At 42.0% G+C, this 14736-nt stretch overlaps 1 protein-coding gene across 2 annotated transcripts in view; it reads left to right on the forward strand.

Moving 5' to 3' along the window:
- Nucleotides 1–2235: 2235 nt before the first annotated feature.
- Nucleotides 2236–14736, forward strand: part of rev3l (REV3 like, DNA directed polymerase zeta catalytic subunit) — a 62187-nt gene continuing 49686 nt past the window's right edge. For both annotated transcript variants that reach the window (XM_047573976.1, XM_047573977.1), the window contains exon 1: nt 2236–3109. In XM_047573976.1, the coding sequence (XP_047429932.1) occupies nt 2971–3109 (139 nt within the window). In that variant the 5' untranslated portion in view covers nt 2236–2970. The remainder of the gene's footprint in view (nt 3110–14736) is intronic.

Raw genomic sequence — 14736 nt, forward strand, 5'->3', positions numbered from 1 at the left:
TATTAATATTACAGATGAAAATAATTAATTAATTAAACCCGAAATTCATTTAATTTAGGTGCAATCCCGCTGGCACCTGGCAGCAGACCAGGATGAAATATAAAAATATAGTTTAGTCAGAAGACTTGGGCATAATGTCGTTCATGTCATGTTATACACGGTAAATGCGAATCCTTCAGTGTGTATGGTCACAGATGAATTGTGTATTTTATTGAATGCAAAAGTAAATAACTGTTGTTTTTGTAACTGTAAGAAATAAAGAAGACTGAATGAAACGTAAATACATTGCCTTTGTTGTGGGGGATGGTGGTGGTGATGCACTACACTGCAAAGTTAGTGTTGGTGGTAAACTACCTCAGTAGTCACAGCTGCCCTGTAAATGATAGACCGTGAGGTGAAATGATAAAGTTTGAGGAGAAATGCATCTAGAAATGAAAAATTATCTAAACGGGGTCTGATAGTGATCTGCCCACGTGTATTTAATTCACAGCAAACTAAAACCACCCCTTCATTGATGGGATCTTCCGCAAATGGACATGCTTTATTGGATGGCAGATGTTGACCGCATGTTTTAGTTTTTTTAGATTTTCTATGTAGGCGATGGCGAGATGCGCTACAACTTGTTTTCATGAATGTTGGTTATCCTGGATGTATTTATCATCAAGTCCGTTTCACAAAAGCAGGATAACTTTATCTTTGACAAGTCACCATGGTGATTTATCTTCTGCAGCTAGCCTGCTCCAGACCAGGCTAAGGACCAGGACAAGATCAATCCTGAGTTGGATCTGTTGTCAACACTGTGAGAGATTAATGTGTTTGAAAGATGCTGGTGTTCAAAGATGGTCTCAATTAGGATTGACGAAGGCCACATAGTTTTCATATAGGTCATTCACCTGTTTCCTCTTCATGATGGCATATTCGTTTTTTATTATATGTATATTTGTCTATTTGTAAGCATCTTGGATATTATGAGTGTGTAACAATATACAATAGGTTAAGAAATGATTCGTTATTAGATACATTCTCTGGTGTTCTGATTCCAAACAACACTGCTGGCCAACTGGTCAGTTAGCAACATATTGACAATGTTCTTTCCTAAACTTAAACACTGAATTTAGAATTTTTGTCAACAAATGATCTTGTGTGTGTATGTGCATTTTGTCTATTTTGTCTAGTATTGGGTTCAAAGTCCCACCACTCCAGATCAATTCTTTACCCCACATGCAATTGGATCTATGTTTTCTCTAGGTAAAATTTTAATTCACAAGCACAGAGTCTGGAGTAGAGAGAGCAGAAGTCACAAGAAATAACACACTCCATCATGTATATAGTTACGGTATGGACTATTCCACCTCTTTCCAGTTCCTGGATCTCTTTCTCTAGTTTCCAGTGTTCTCCTTTTAATGTCCAGCTCCACCAGTTCCAGATTTCCCTTTTCTCTCTGAATTTTGAATTCTGCCAGTTCTGCCTGTTTCTGCAGGTGCGAATTCTTTCTTTCGAAGAAATGTCAATTAGCAGTACTTGTGCATCACATAGATTTACTTCAGCATATACTCACAGTGTTACCAGCCTGCTTCTGAGGGTGTGCAGTCTCCGGGTCCTGTTACACATATTTTTATTAGCACCACATCACCGACTTTATATTCATTTTTATATTTCATTATTCATGCAGATCTTTTGATGCTGCATGGCCTAAATGTTCCATCGTACGTTTTCCGGTTTCTTGCTGAAACGCACTTATTTACAAAATAAAAGTCAACCAAATGAGACCGTTTGAAATCAAAGGCAACATTGATACAGATCCTGGATTAATTGTATCCCTAAAGCCGATGAGGCTTAAAATAGTACTTCTTATACTTACACTATACACGTAGATATAAATTAAATGCACTGGTTTAAATCATGATTCATGATTTAAACCAGTGCACCCAAGTGTCCATTCGCCTATTCACCCGCTAAACCATCTTTTACCTCTGCCCATTGTTATGATAGAATAAGATTATCTGATCTTGGACAGCCTGGTTAGCACCGTGCTGAGTGATTTTGATGTGCTCTATACAAACTTCTCAGTTATATGGAAATGAATGCAGTGCATCGGAAATTGGTGCAATTATTTTGAAAGTACCAAACAGGACATGGGATGTTACTAGTGACTACCTTTACACTTTTATTCAACCAAAGTGTGGAAGACAACTGCACGCGAGGACAACCAAACGTAATCCAATCCGGCACGACCTGAAGTTTTTAAGACAAGTAGGCAGTCTTTAAAACATCCATGGCTCCAGTTTACCGCTGGCCGTTCACAGACGTGCCAGATTTGTGCCTTCCAAAATAAATCAGTTGCTCTCGTGCAAGGGCTTTGTGTCATACGGCTTGAGTCGTCAACGTTGCTTTTATTTAGAAATGTGTAGCAGGAAGTAGTATTCGTCAGCATTCTTACCAGCTTCCTTCCTCATAGGTTAGCTAACGTGGGCTAGCCTGATATGGAAGAAGAGGGAGCGCAACCGAGGGGCTGTCTGATAAATCGGGACTGGTTGGGACTAGTTCTGAGGCGTGATTCGGAAAGATAACGTTGCATACCGGAAGCACGGGGAACACCTTCCTGACTGAAAACAAAAACACCGCAGAGAGAGCTAAAATCACGGGACAGCCACAATTACAAGTACAGCATGAACCCGGCAGCTGTGGAGTGGCGGATAATTGGCCGCCACCGTCGAGTTTAGCTCTCCGCGACCGCAACTGGACCTCAGCGGCGGCACCCCGGGGCGCGCTGAAGCCACGGGAATCTTTGTTCGCGTTTTTCATGGGACAAACCCGGGCTTCCCTCTCACTCTGCAGCGAGTCGTCGCCGTGACAGCGTTAAATTCGGCTGGTACTGCATGCCCACCCATGTCCCCGCATCATATGTATTCATAACAGCAGTTTTGCCGTTTCTTATCGGTCGGTCTCTCTCTGACGGACGCGGCAGTCATGTTTGCCGTGCGCATCGTCACCGCAGACTACTATCTGGCAAGTCCCACCAAAGACCTGGACGTCTGCTATTCGGAATTCAGGGAGAGCGACGTGAAGAAAGTGCCGGTGGTGCGGATATTTGGAGCGACCCCCGCAGGTTAGTCAACTCTTGTGTCCATTTTGGTGTTTTTCTACTGCTAACGGTAGTCCTGCTTTCTTGGGCTCAGCGGCATGATGGAAGCTGACCCGCGCTGCGATGTTTACAGGAGATCTAAGGGGGCTCCTCTGCTCCGTGGCAGGAGGACGGTGTTTAGGGTGTTGACACGTCGCTCCAACGCGGCGTGCACCGCCGTTACATTCCACACAGGCTGCCTGCAGTGGCTGGAGTCCTCGGCTCCCTCCTCACTCGGCTGGGCTTTGTTTTCGCTCCTCTGCTTCTTCAGGGGCAGCGCGGTGGTGGCGGACACCTCTCCTTCGAAGGGCTCCACTTAACGCAGCTTTTCGCCACATGTGGCGTTCAGGGACAGCTTATATACTTCTCTTTGTGGTGTTTTTTATTGTGTTTATAGCAACCTGTGGCGTGTGAACAGCATGCTGCCTCCTCTTATTAATATCATTAGTTTCTTTTTTTTTTTCATTTGACAGAGGTGGATGAAGGGAAACGAAATATTGTTCATCCCAGTAGTAAAAATTGTTGACTGCAGCAATATTAGCAGCCAAAGAGTATAAATATAAACAGCGCAATTCTATTGTAAGTATTCTGGTGTCGTTCATGTGCTCTATAGAAGGACTGAAAGGGCAGGACCGTCATGACAGTGCTTACATTAATATGCAGGATATAACAATGGCTGTCATGATTTTTTAAAATAAATAAATAAATAAATTTAATGTGCCGTTTTTGTTGCTCTTACATGCACTACCTATAGGTGCAGGACATATCCTGGCTTGCAGATTGCTGCTGTGTTTCACAGATCAAAAAAGATGTTGATATTTATTTATGTATTTTTTTTCTCTGAGCTTTGGCACATGCCCTGCACTCAGCTAAAGCCTCTACAGCCGAGCACTGTGGGTACTTTAATCTCCATCTGCAAAACAATAGAATCATTTCCTGCACAATGGCACGGCATTAGCACCCCGGACAAATCCCCTAGCGAGTGCAGTGCCCTCTGTTCAGTCTTATGTGACAGGTGAAAACACTATTGCAGTGCAGAGACTGGGTGTATTTCTAGCAGGGTTAAGTTCTTGGTCTGTCCCCCAGGTGTCCAACAGGATGCACCCCAGTGAGGATTAAAGGTTTTAGAGCAGAGGAATATAAAGGATAGTGGGTCAGGGTTAGGGTGTCAGGGTTGATTTGGTCCTATCACAAACAAGCAAGCATGTTTGCATGCGGTTGTGCTGGTAAAAGGGACGCATACAGACACACACACACACTGCAGCAACGGCAGCCTCGGTAGCTTGTCAGTAGAAAGTATGCTGAGGAGCAATTCATCAGCACTGATTGAACCACAATTAACCCAATCAACACACCATGCAATCCCTAGAGCAGGCAGGCAGATACAGTATACACCAAGATTAGAGTGATGTTATGATATATATCGCTGCTTAATTGTGTTACCGTCTGCTTTGTGGGGAATGTAGCTTAAAATGTTAACTGAGTATTATTGGAAAATGATTAACTGATTCAATCACAATTATTTGGTAGCTGCAGTAAAGATTGAGGAATAAGTGTGGTAGAAGAAATATGGCTTACATTCAACTGAAAGACTTGTTTGTTAAACAGACACAAGCATAATTTACTACATTTCCATAACATTAATTATGACAACCCGGTTCCACTCAGTTGTCTGACTGAACCAAACATGCATGAGTCAAGCACAGTGGAAGTGACTCACAGACTCACCTGTGTTTTTGTATGGAGACACTTGCACAGTGTCTGCTGTAGAAAAAAGTACAACAAGATAATTGTCATAGCAAAGATTCTACTTTTCCTCCATTTTGTGGTCACGTTTGACCCATGCGTGTTGACACACACACACTCCGGTTTGAAGCTCGACTAAAAGCTTTTGCCTCTGGTCCTGCCTGATTTGTTAACATTCCTTCTTCAACAGAAGCCAGGATCCCATTGAGGCATTTTGAGCTGTCACCTGATTTGGTTCATACTCTACACCACTGCAGTGGTTGATACTGTTTTTCTGTTGTTTGTGTGACTCGAATTGGATTTAAGTTGCAGTAACGACAAAGTAGCCCGGTTGTTTGTGTGTCTGTTTGCTGTGGCAGGGTGCCCTGCGTAGCCGCACACTTTGATTCTTCTCTTGCTCAGTTTATATAGCACTTGTGTGGCTTTGTTTCCAGAAATAAAATTGCATCACCATCTGGAATGCATTGAAGCAGAGAAGGATCTTTCCCTGTAGCTGAGAAAGGGCCCCACCTATCACAAATAATTCACTTTTTAATATTTCTCTTTGCCTCCATGTTATTCTGTTGGCTGAAGTCAAGGGAATACGCGAGCAGTTTTGCTTAATGTGTGTCAGCTTTTATCTCATCAGTGTGTTTACCCTTGTGTAAGTGGTCAACAGTGCATCTGCACCATGTGGCTCTGGCTACAACCCCAGGCCTTCTATCCACTGTCCTTCCCTGACCTAAGCCTGTGTAATTCGATACCATGCTTCCTGCATTTCTTCTCCCCTCTCCTTGTGAGCGTTGAGTGGGTTCCCTGCCTGTATTCCACCCATAGTGTACATGCGTGCCCATCTCTGGAATAGCTCAAGGAGATGAGGAAAATAGTAATCCTTTTGTTTTGAAAATTGCATTTGTGATTCATATCACTTTATGCTTATTCATAACCAGCCTCTCTGGCATTCATTTTAAAGACTCCCAGGACTCTAAACAGCGAGTCTCTACACACACCACTCAGAGATATTGTTGAGGCGGCGGCAACCTTTTGAGGTTTGACGGCATTGATCCCCCACCCTTGATGCCGACAGGCCTGGCCTCAGATGCACTGACAGACTGTGCACCTTGTGACAGCACGAGGAGCACTGTTTTGGTTCATTACTTGGACCTGTACGCCAGGGTGTTTATTGAGTGTGTGTGTAAGAGCATAGAAGGAGAAAGTGCATGACTAATTGTCCTGAATGAGGGGGCCAAGCAGTAAAGTGGGAGGGATAAAACCGAGGGCCTCTTGCTCCCCTCTGTCCCTCTCTCTCCCAGGTTTAGCTCTCTCCAGGGGAACCCTTAATACCATCTGAAGGAATTCCTCCAGGATCCATTAATAAGATAATGGGCAGACTAAAAAAGGACTCCGAGGCTCATTAGGCAGAAGGTCATTGTCCCCTTAACTGTTTACTTTCCTTTCTTCCTGTTAGTTACTCAGTATCAATTATTGTCCTCTTAACTGCTGCTCCAATAGTCACTAATTATGTTATAATGGAGAATTCTATTTGTCGATATGGTGTCTGGATTTGATTTTCATCCGCTTTGCCCTGTTTTGTTTAAGCTTGTGAAGTGGGTTGCATGTAATAGCAGCATGTTTTCCAGAGTGTTGGTAATAGTGATGCTTCACAAAAGAATGCCAAATGGAGCTCCACTCTAATCCTCCTCCTGTGATGTTTTCTCCTGCAGATTGAGGCCCAGCTTCTGGTCAGGGCCTTTTGAATGTTGAATGGAGGAAGGAATGTTTTACAGGATTTTGGTTTTAGGGTCACAGAGATTGTGTGCGTGTGAAAATAAACTTGCTTAAAAGTAGAAGACAAATGTGATTTACTTTTGTCACTGGCACATAAAATGCCATCATTTTGACTGGTTCATGTTGTTCCTCATATATGAATCAGTGACTGACTATGCAGGAAAGCTTTACTTGTAGACATTTGCCATTCTCTCTGCATTGTTGTTACCCACACTCTGACTCATCCACTCAGGTTCTGACATTATAAGCTGGAGTACATCCGGGATTAGTTTCCTGTGTGAGTTTGTTAGCAGACTGTCATCTCTCTTATGTCCTTTGTAGGGGCCTTCCAGCTTCCAAAGCCTTTCTGGTGTGCACTATCTGGTTTCAGAGAGACTTGTCCAGACACAGTCAGAGCAGCCCCAGTGAAGGGCTTTAATAAGCAAACAGGCAGAATCCTCTCCCTTTTGTTCACACAGGCCTGTGTGAATTACATATACATATGGAAGGAGGCATTGTCACTCTGATACCACAGGTGGCCTTTGTGGTGGATTACAGACAGAGAGACTAAAACGCTTTTGGCTAATGAGCAACATCCAATCAGAGGTGATGTATTGGGCGCTGGTCAGATTTTCCAAAGTCTTTTAACCAGGTTGTCTGTAATTATTTTAAATAACATTTTAAATCACATTTTACGTATTGTGAAAGGGTTTGAACTGCAGTGCAGCAAGCAATTGGAAGTCTATTTTCTGCAACCTAAGGCATTTTATTTAATGACAACCACCCCAGATGGAGGCAATTAAGTGAGGTTCTAGATGCAAAAGGTAACCACATCCAATTTTAAGACTAGGTCTACAGTAACCTGAAAATGCTGTTTCCATCTTGGTGTTGTAGGGGGTTATAGAGAGAAACACCTGAACAAGATGAAAACCAACCAAATCAGTATTCATTTCATTCTGCAGAGAGCAGAGCTGCATCTCAGCCAATGTGGAAAGTAGTGAGACAAACCTAATTATTATTTCATAGTTGGGAGTGACTGCGGAATGTTGATTTTCAGACAAGTTGCAAGCTTTTGCTGACTACCTGGAAGCTGTCAGTGATTTCTTTAGTCTTGAAAGAGCTGTGAGTGTACAGCAGTGGCCTCTGTGTCCTTGCTGTGGCTGTGGCTCAGTCAATCTGACTGATGGCTATAATAGCTTCCTCCAGCTCCTTGCTGGTTTTCTGAAGGCGTCGCTGTCGAGGGCACAGGCCTAACACTGCAGCAGTGGTTGCTCCCAATGCATTCTCATCATGTCACCTCCTTTCAAACTCAGGTGGTCAGGTGGGACAAGAGACTTAAAGCATTTTTAGGGTACTGCGGGACTTAGACACAGTAACCACTGCATGAAGCCTACCCCGGCATGAGAAAAGAAAAAAGGAATTTCAAAATGTTGACATTTAAGTTTTATTGTTAAAGCACGGGTCACCGCCATTGCTGTTGTGTCGCCAGATGTGTCGTCATTGGAGTAGTTGGATCAACTTGTGATTGCACTGAGCAGCTACATATACACTGAAAATGACATGGAAAGAGGAGCAGATTACAAAACAAATTAAATGAGGCTTGTTTTGCATTGCTCCTGGAGGTTCACATGAGTTTTATAAAGTTGGATGTGCTATAATTTAAAGTTTGTACAGATGTTAGAGTGCAAAGTGGAGATGTCGCTGAACTATTAACTTTAGACGGATGAAATCATTATATCAACCATCTGTAAAGGTGGGGCTGATTTAAATTCCGCCAGGTCATTGGTAATTTCTTCCCCTGGATAAATAGTATAAAAAAAATAACCAGGTATCATCCATTTGCAAAGTAAGTAATTAAAACGGTGTCTGTCACGCAGTGGAGTGAGGCGGAAAGTAGTAGAGCCATAATGACGGAGTTCATTTATCCCATGTGAGTGCGCCACGCGAAACACAGGCAGTAATATCTGAATCATAGATTTTGACACCTTTTTTGACACTTTCACTTTTTTTTAGATATGGTCTTAAAGGGGAAATGAAACGCACATGTATTGGTCATTGTACTGCGAACTATATCCAAAATAATGCCTAAAGTCAAATATTAAAAAGTTGCTTGAATCAAAGATTTAAAAGTTTATTTTTCATCAATTCCACCACTGAGCCACTGAATTTCCTTGATCCTCCACAAAAATGGGGCTCTCAGCCCTCCTTCTTGTCAGTGGCCCAAATGCATAGGCCACTGGGTTAGTTAGTTAGTTGCTGTATTGTTTCGTGCCCCCTTTAAAAAAGAATTTCTCCTTAAGCTGCATCCATTAGTTCCCTTACTTCACTGTCTTGTTTACTGACACTACAGCAGCGGTGCAATAAGGTTGCTGAAAGCAATGAAGCTGATGTTGACATGTAGTAGCAAGTTTGTCTTTTAATCTTTAAATGCAGTTCTTGCCCTGAGTGATTAAAACATAACATAACACAAGACCTTGAAGGCTGTCGTTGTGTTGTTTTTCTGTAGCTGAATGCCAGATGGCTTTGCCAATGAGGTAATGTGATTTAGTTCATCTCCATGGTGAGATAGATGCCCATTGGTGAGGGAAGAGAGAGGGACATAATAGGATGTGTTTGTCTTTTGATTCAGTTGTAGGAAAAAAGCCACTTATTGATGTGAAGTGCCTGCTAACGCAGAGGCCTGCTGAGAGCTGCTGTTTTATATTAATGCGGCTGTAAAGTTGTTATTCTGACAGCACCTATTTTTTCTAAAGCAGGTTTCTGTAATGTGGTACTGTGTGGTCTAATGGAAGAGGCCCGTGTTGGCACGTGGTGTTATTTCAGGTCCTCTGCTTAGTGTTTGTACCAATTGTGTCCTCAGAGAGAGAAAGAATGGGAGGGAGAGGCGGACCCTGCTTTGTTCGCCCAACCCATGACCGTAGGAGACTTCCCACTTTATGTTCCCTCAGGGCCACTGGCACGGCTGCAGGAAAACTCTGCTGTGTTTCAGCGCAGATTAAAACCTTGTTGAAAAAGAATGGAAGAATTTGTCTGGCAGAGGAAGGAATCACTGCTGTTTTAAACTTGCCATGCTGTGCCATTCAGCATGGATGTTAATGTGGCCTGTGTGTGTAATGGGTGTGCGTGCGTGCACATACTATATAAAGCCAAAGAAAGCGATCACGTTTTCATCTGTGGCATTGGGTATATCTGCCAGTGCTACGGATATCATGTTCAGCATGTAGGGTTCTGGTTAACGTGGTGGATTTTTGCTTATGCAGTACAGTGGTTTTTGACATACATTCATACTGATACGCTTGATCCCCAGGCCTTATAAGAGGTAAACAAATACAATAAGATAATCATTTAATTTATCCCACGGACATTTTGTATCAGATATGATGGAAGCCACTAATCTACCGAATGCTTGTGCACTGCTGGACACACTTTAATAACAAACCGTAGTGAATTCCATTAGTCTGCCTTTACTTCCTTTCTTCCAGTGACTTTATATTTGTCCTTAAATCTGCATTGTGTTCTGATTAAATACAATCTCGTGTTAGATAAGCGTAACTTTTTTTATTTGCACTTGTTTGACTCCTCTCTAAGGGCCTGTGAAAAGATCCAACCTGAATGATTCAATCACATAAAAACAGGTGTGAGTAGGGATGGCACTGGTGCTGACACAAACAGGAGTAACCAGACCCAAAAGCAATGGTCCTACTAAAGACCCACTGAGATCTCATTTGAGAAATCCCTTCTCTGACCACATTTGTAGGTGGTCTGGATTGCATGTGTCCACATGAACGCAGTGCGTCCAGAGTCACATTAAAGACCTCCTACACTCAACAGAAGTGCTTCTGTGTCAGAGAAGTTTTGCTTCATTCATTAATGAAAAAAACAACACACAACCACTATTATAAATGATCACCTGAGAAGGAACAAGCACCATAAGTGATGTTTGTTCATTAGTAATGAGAGCCTTTTAAAATATTCTGTCCTTGTAGCTATTAACTAAATAAAAATAAATTGAAGTAAGAATTTACAGATGAAAGTATTTATTATGAGTACACGAGTGTGATTGTGTGTTAATTATTGATTCAGTCGTGTTGATGTATGAGGAGACTTGTGTGGTTATGCATTTCCACAATCACTGCTTTCTTCATTTACCTCGATTGCAGGAGATTTAAGTATGTATAGAAAACTATAAACTTCCAGGGTCGAGTTCTGTGCAGATTCAAATAACATCAGGATAGAGATCAATAACTCTGTGCCAAAATCATGACGCACACACATAAAATTTTAGATTAGAGACTGTTATAATATTCTGCTACATCCCAGATGATGTTGGGGTTCGTTTACAGACAGAGCTCTAAACACATGTACCTATAACTGGTCACTTGTGATTGGATTGCCCAGATTTGTGACTATGTGACCCAAACCACCTTTGAATGTGGTCAGAGAACGGATCTCACAATGCGACCTCAACACATCCTGTTCACCCCTGTATTTTACACTGGCCACTCGTGGCTGAACAGCACCAAAATGGCTTTAAAAAGTCCCCAGCTAATTCTCAATGAAATTGTCAGTATTACATGACCCAACAGAATCATTTCACTTGTTTTACGTCCGATATAGAACAATGAGAAGATTGTTTTCAGTACCTGCATTGCTCAATAAAAATATTTTTTGTGACAATGAAAATGAATATATTAAGTGTACTGTAAAAACAGTGGGACCTGTTGGACATTAGAGACAATACACAGTGCAATTTGTTTTACAAATATGCTTTGTTCTTTTATCAGCTCTAGATTATTATTATTATTTTTAGATCTTTCTGAATGGATTTAACTGCAGAGCATGTTTATTTAAAATCATTGCACTCCTTAACCTGGTCAAAGTCCACTGTTGTTGTTGAAAGCCAAGGACCAACACTTATCAGTCCTTGTGCCTCTTTCATCAACAGCTGCAGCAGCAGCCAACGGGTCTTTTTTGATCAATTTTTAATTCTGCAGCAGTTTGAGGGCAGGCTTATTAAAAAGGGGAGGTGGGAGTCAGATTCTGGAAGCCTGGCTCTAAAAATAGCACAGCTTGTATGTACATGTGTGTGTGACTGTGTTTTAATGTGACTGAGCTTGTGACTGTGCAGATAGACGCCAGGCGCGTTGTTGTTGTTGTTGTTGATGTTGCTGCTGCTAAACAGGCCCATAACTCTTTGAAACAGTTTGACAAGCGTCTCCAGCTTGTGAGACGTTACTGTTTTTTTGGGAGACATATACCACCTCTGTGACGTCGGAGCTAAAACCTTTTATTCTTTGAGTTCTGTCTGGACCGGCTCTGTCCTTTCTGGTACTTTTTGCTGCCTGCAGTCTCACTGTAATCTGGGCTCGTCACAGCAATATCTCAGCTGCAATTTACTGTGTTTGTGTGTCTGTCCCTATACTGAGTGAGTGGGGGTGGAGGAAAAAGAGAGGGGTGGGTGTTGTGAAAAAGAGAGAGACGGAGAGCAGGTCTCGCTCTCCCAATGCACCAGCTGAGCTGCTGTCCCTACTTCTCGTGATGTGCGGTGGAGAGTGAGACACGCCATGAATATCAAATTTCAGCAGAGCTCAGAAAAGGAGGGCAGCCAGTGCTTGGAAATTTCTTCTGGTGCGTGGTTAGAGATCGCCACCCTCTGATCAGGGAGCTGGTCTGGATCCATATCCAAACACACGGTGTCTCCAAGCACCGTGGTAACCGTTCAGCTTAAGCCTTTTTTCCCCCACGTTTACTAAGAAGTCTGTATACAGTTCTCACTGTAATGCTGTGAAGTTTTCTTCCATGTATCTATGATGCAAATGTCTTTTTTTGCGTCAAGGCAGAATTTTATTCGTTTTTTCCTTATTGTTTTCCTTAGGAACTCCCATTCCTACTCTTGTGAAACTCCAGACGCACTATATAATGCTAAATTTAGTTTTACCCATAATGACGAGAGAACTTCTTCAGCATGCCACACTCAGTGTTCTTACATAAAAGAATATGCAGTTGCAGAGTTTAAATGAGTTGACATGTGCAAAAATAAGTGATGTGAAGCCAACCCACCAGATTTATATCTGAGCTTGATGACTGTTCCTGTGGCATTTAGTTTCTGATTAAAACACTAATATCCTTCATCAGAAGAAGTAGAAGTGTTAAGTATTTAGTTTTAAACTTTCAGCTGACTCGTTTATCGTGTGTGTCTCCTCTTGGAGACAAAAGAAACAAACAACTTTTTTTCACCTGTGGCTTTCCACAACACGAGGTGTAAAATTGTGTGGGTTTTTTTGAACTCTTAATAAATTTAGACTTTTCCTAGATGGCAGCTTTCATCGTTACAGTCTGTCTGTCTGTAGGATCAGCTTCATAGTAGAATTGTGCTTTGAGTGTACTTCTCTGAGCATGTTTGAATGAGAATATCCCTGCTTGTGTGTCTCTGTAGTTGCAGGCACCCAAAGGATTTCCCCTCTGCTGGTCACAGTCCATGCCTCAGTCTCTTTCTCTGCTGTGCTTCAGCCTCCACTCATCCTGCCCTCCTGTCTCTCCTATACCATCTCCTGTCTTTTACATTCTTTTGTTTTCCTGCACATGCCATTCTAGATTCCCTAACGCACATCAGCGTTTCCTTTCATCTCTCTCTCTGCAGTCCTTTTCCCTCCTCCCTCTTGCTGTCTCCTGCCCTCAGATTGTCCTGCCCTGCCGTCACAGGAGATCTGCGGCATAGCACACAGAGACCTAGTGTTTACAACTGGAGCTAGTTTGGCCTTTTGCCCTCACCCCGTCAGTTCCCTCAGCCCCTCCTCTCTGAACTCAAAGATCCACACACACTTTAAATCCCTCTGCGGCCTCCACACCCGCCTCCTCTTTTTATGTTGTAGCTCCACACACTCACATGCCTGAGCATTAAGGGGTGGCAGTCATTAGTGAGGACAAATTGAAAGGGTGCAGGTGAACTGGACAGGTCGTTTGTGGGGTGCAGGAAAGTGTAGGGACTATTCAGTACCAACTGAAATAACAAACCCACCAGTTCTGATATGTTTGTACTGTTGTCTATAAACAAACTGACAAAATACACATATTGGTGCATTTGTGTTTCACCTTGAAAATGAAGTAAATTGTGTCTGACCTTGCAGTATTAACCAAACATTGAGTTTTACTTTAGCTTGAGAATTATCCATTGTAATTTAATGTTTCCTCTCATCAGAATAGACAGTGAGAAGTCCATTTTCTATGAGTGGGTCCCTGTTTTATATGATGTACTAGTGTGCACATGCACAGGCTTGCTCTGCATGCATACACAGTCCAGTAAATGTAGGCTTGTTTATTCTTTGGTGTACACATGAAGATCTGCTGCAGTGCGTCAATATGGTTGTAAACATATTAACACCAATATAAACAATACGTGCTTTGCAAATGTTATTACGTGTCAGGAATACAACACATTTGTTAGTCCTCAAGTTTATATTCGTGAATAACACAATGTAAACATAAAGTTAGATTAAAAGCATTGTCTCCAGTGTCTCGTTGACTAATTGGAAGAGTACTTATTTTAGCCGTGCATTTTAGTTCATTGTATTCATCAGTGTGATTTCCACAAACATAGCCTCTATGTAACATATATGTGTAGAATCATTATCCAGTATCGTTTGTCTTGTGCTTGACACATGGTGTCAGAATTCTGCTCGTCCAGCCCTTGTGATTTAAAAACAGTGGTATAGAAATGTAAGACCGTGATGATGTAATGGCGTGCTTTGATTCCAGTTAGGTCTTCTCTCTGCTCATGTGCTCTAAAAGAGAAAATAAATTTGATATTTTGGTATCAAAATTGAAATTTGAAAATTGAAATTTGATCGTTTCATATTATTTACAGTGGCTGGTTTGACTGACGGTATGAAAAAAGAAAGAAACCAGCTGCTCTTTGGGTTATTATGTGTGCAGCAAACCCATAGTTTTAATGTTAGAACTATATTTGATTTCACTTCTGCTCTGCTGCAAAGACGTTTTTTTTTTTTTTCATTGCCTGCTGGTACAGCCTAATTGAATTAAGCTTGTAGTACGCCTCCTTTCAGCCCCATATATCCTGCTCTCTCTTCACTACTGTGTCCTCTTCTCCCTTGTTACTTTTT

Source organism: Mugil cephalus, chromosome 21, assembly GCF_022458985.1.
Source record: "Mugil cephalus isolate CIBA_MC_2020 chromosome 21, CIBA_Mcephalus_1.1, whole genome shotgun sequence".
In the NCBI taxonomy this organism is placed as follows: domain Eukaryota; kingdom Metazoa; phylum Chordata; class Actinopteri; order Mugiliformes; family Mugilidae; genus Mugil; species Mugil cephalus.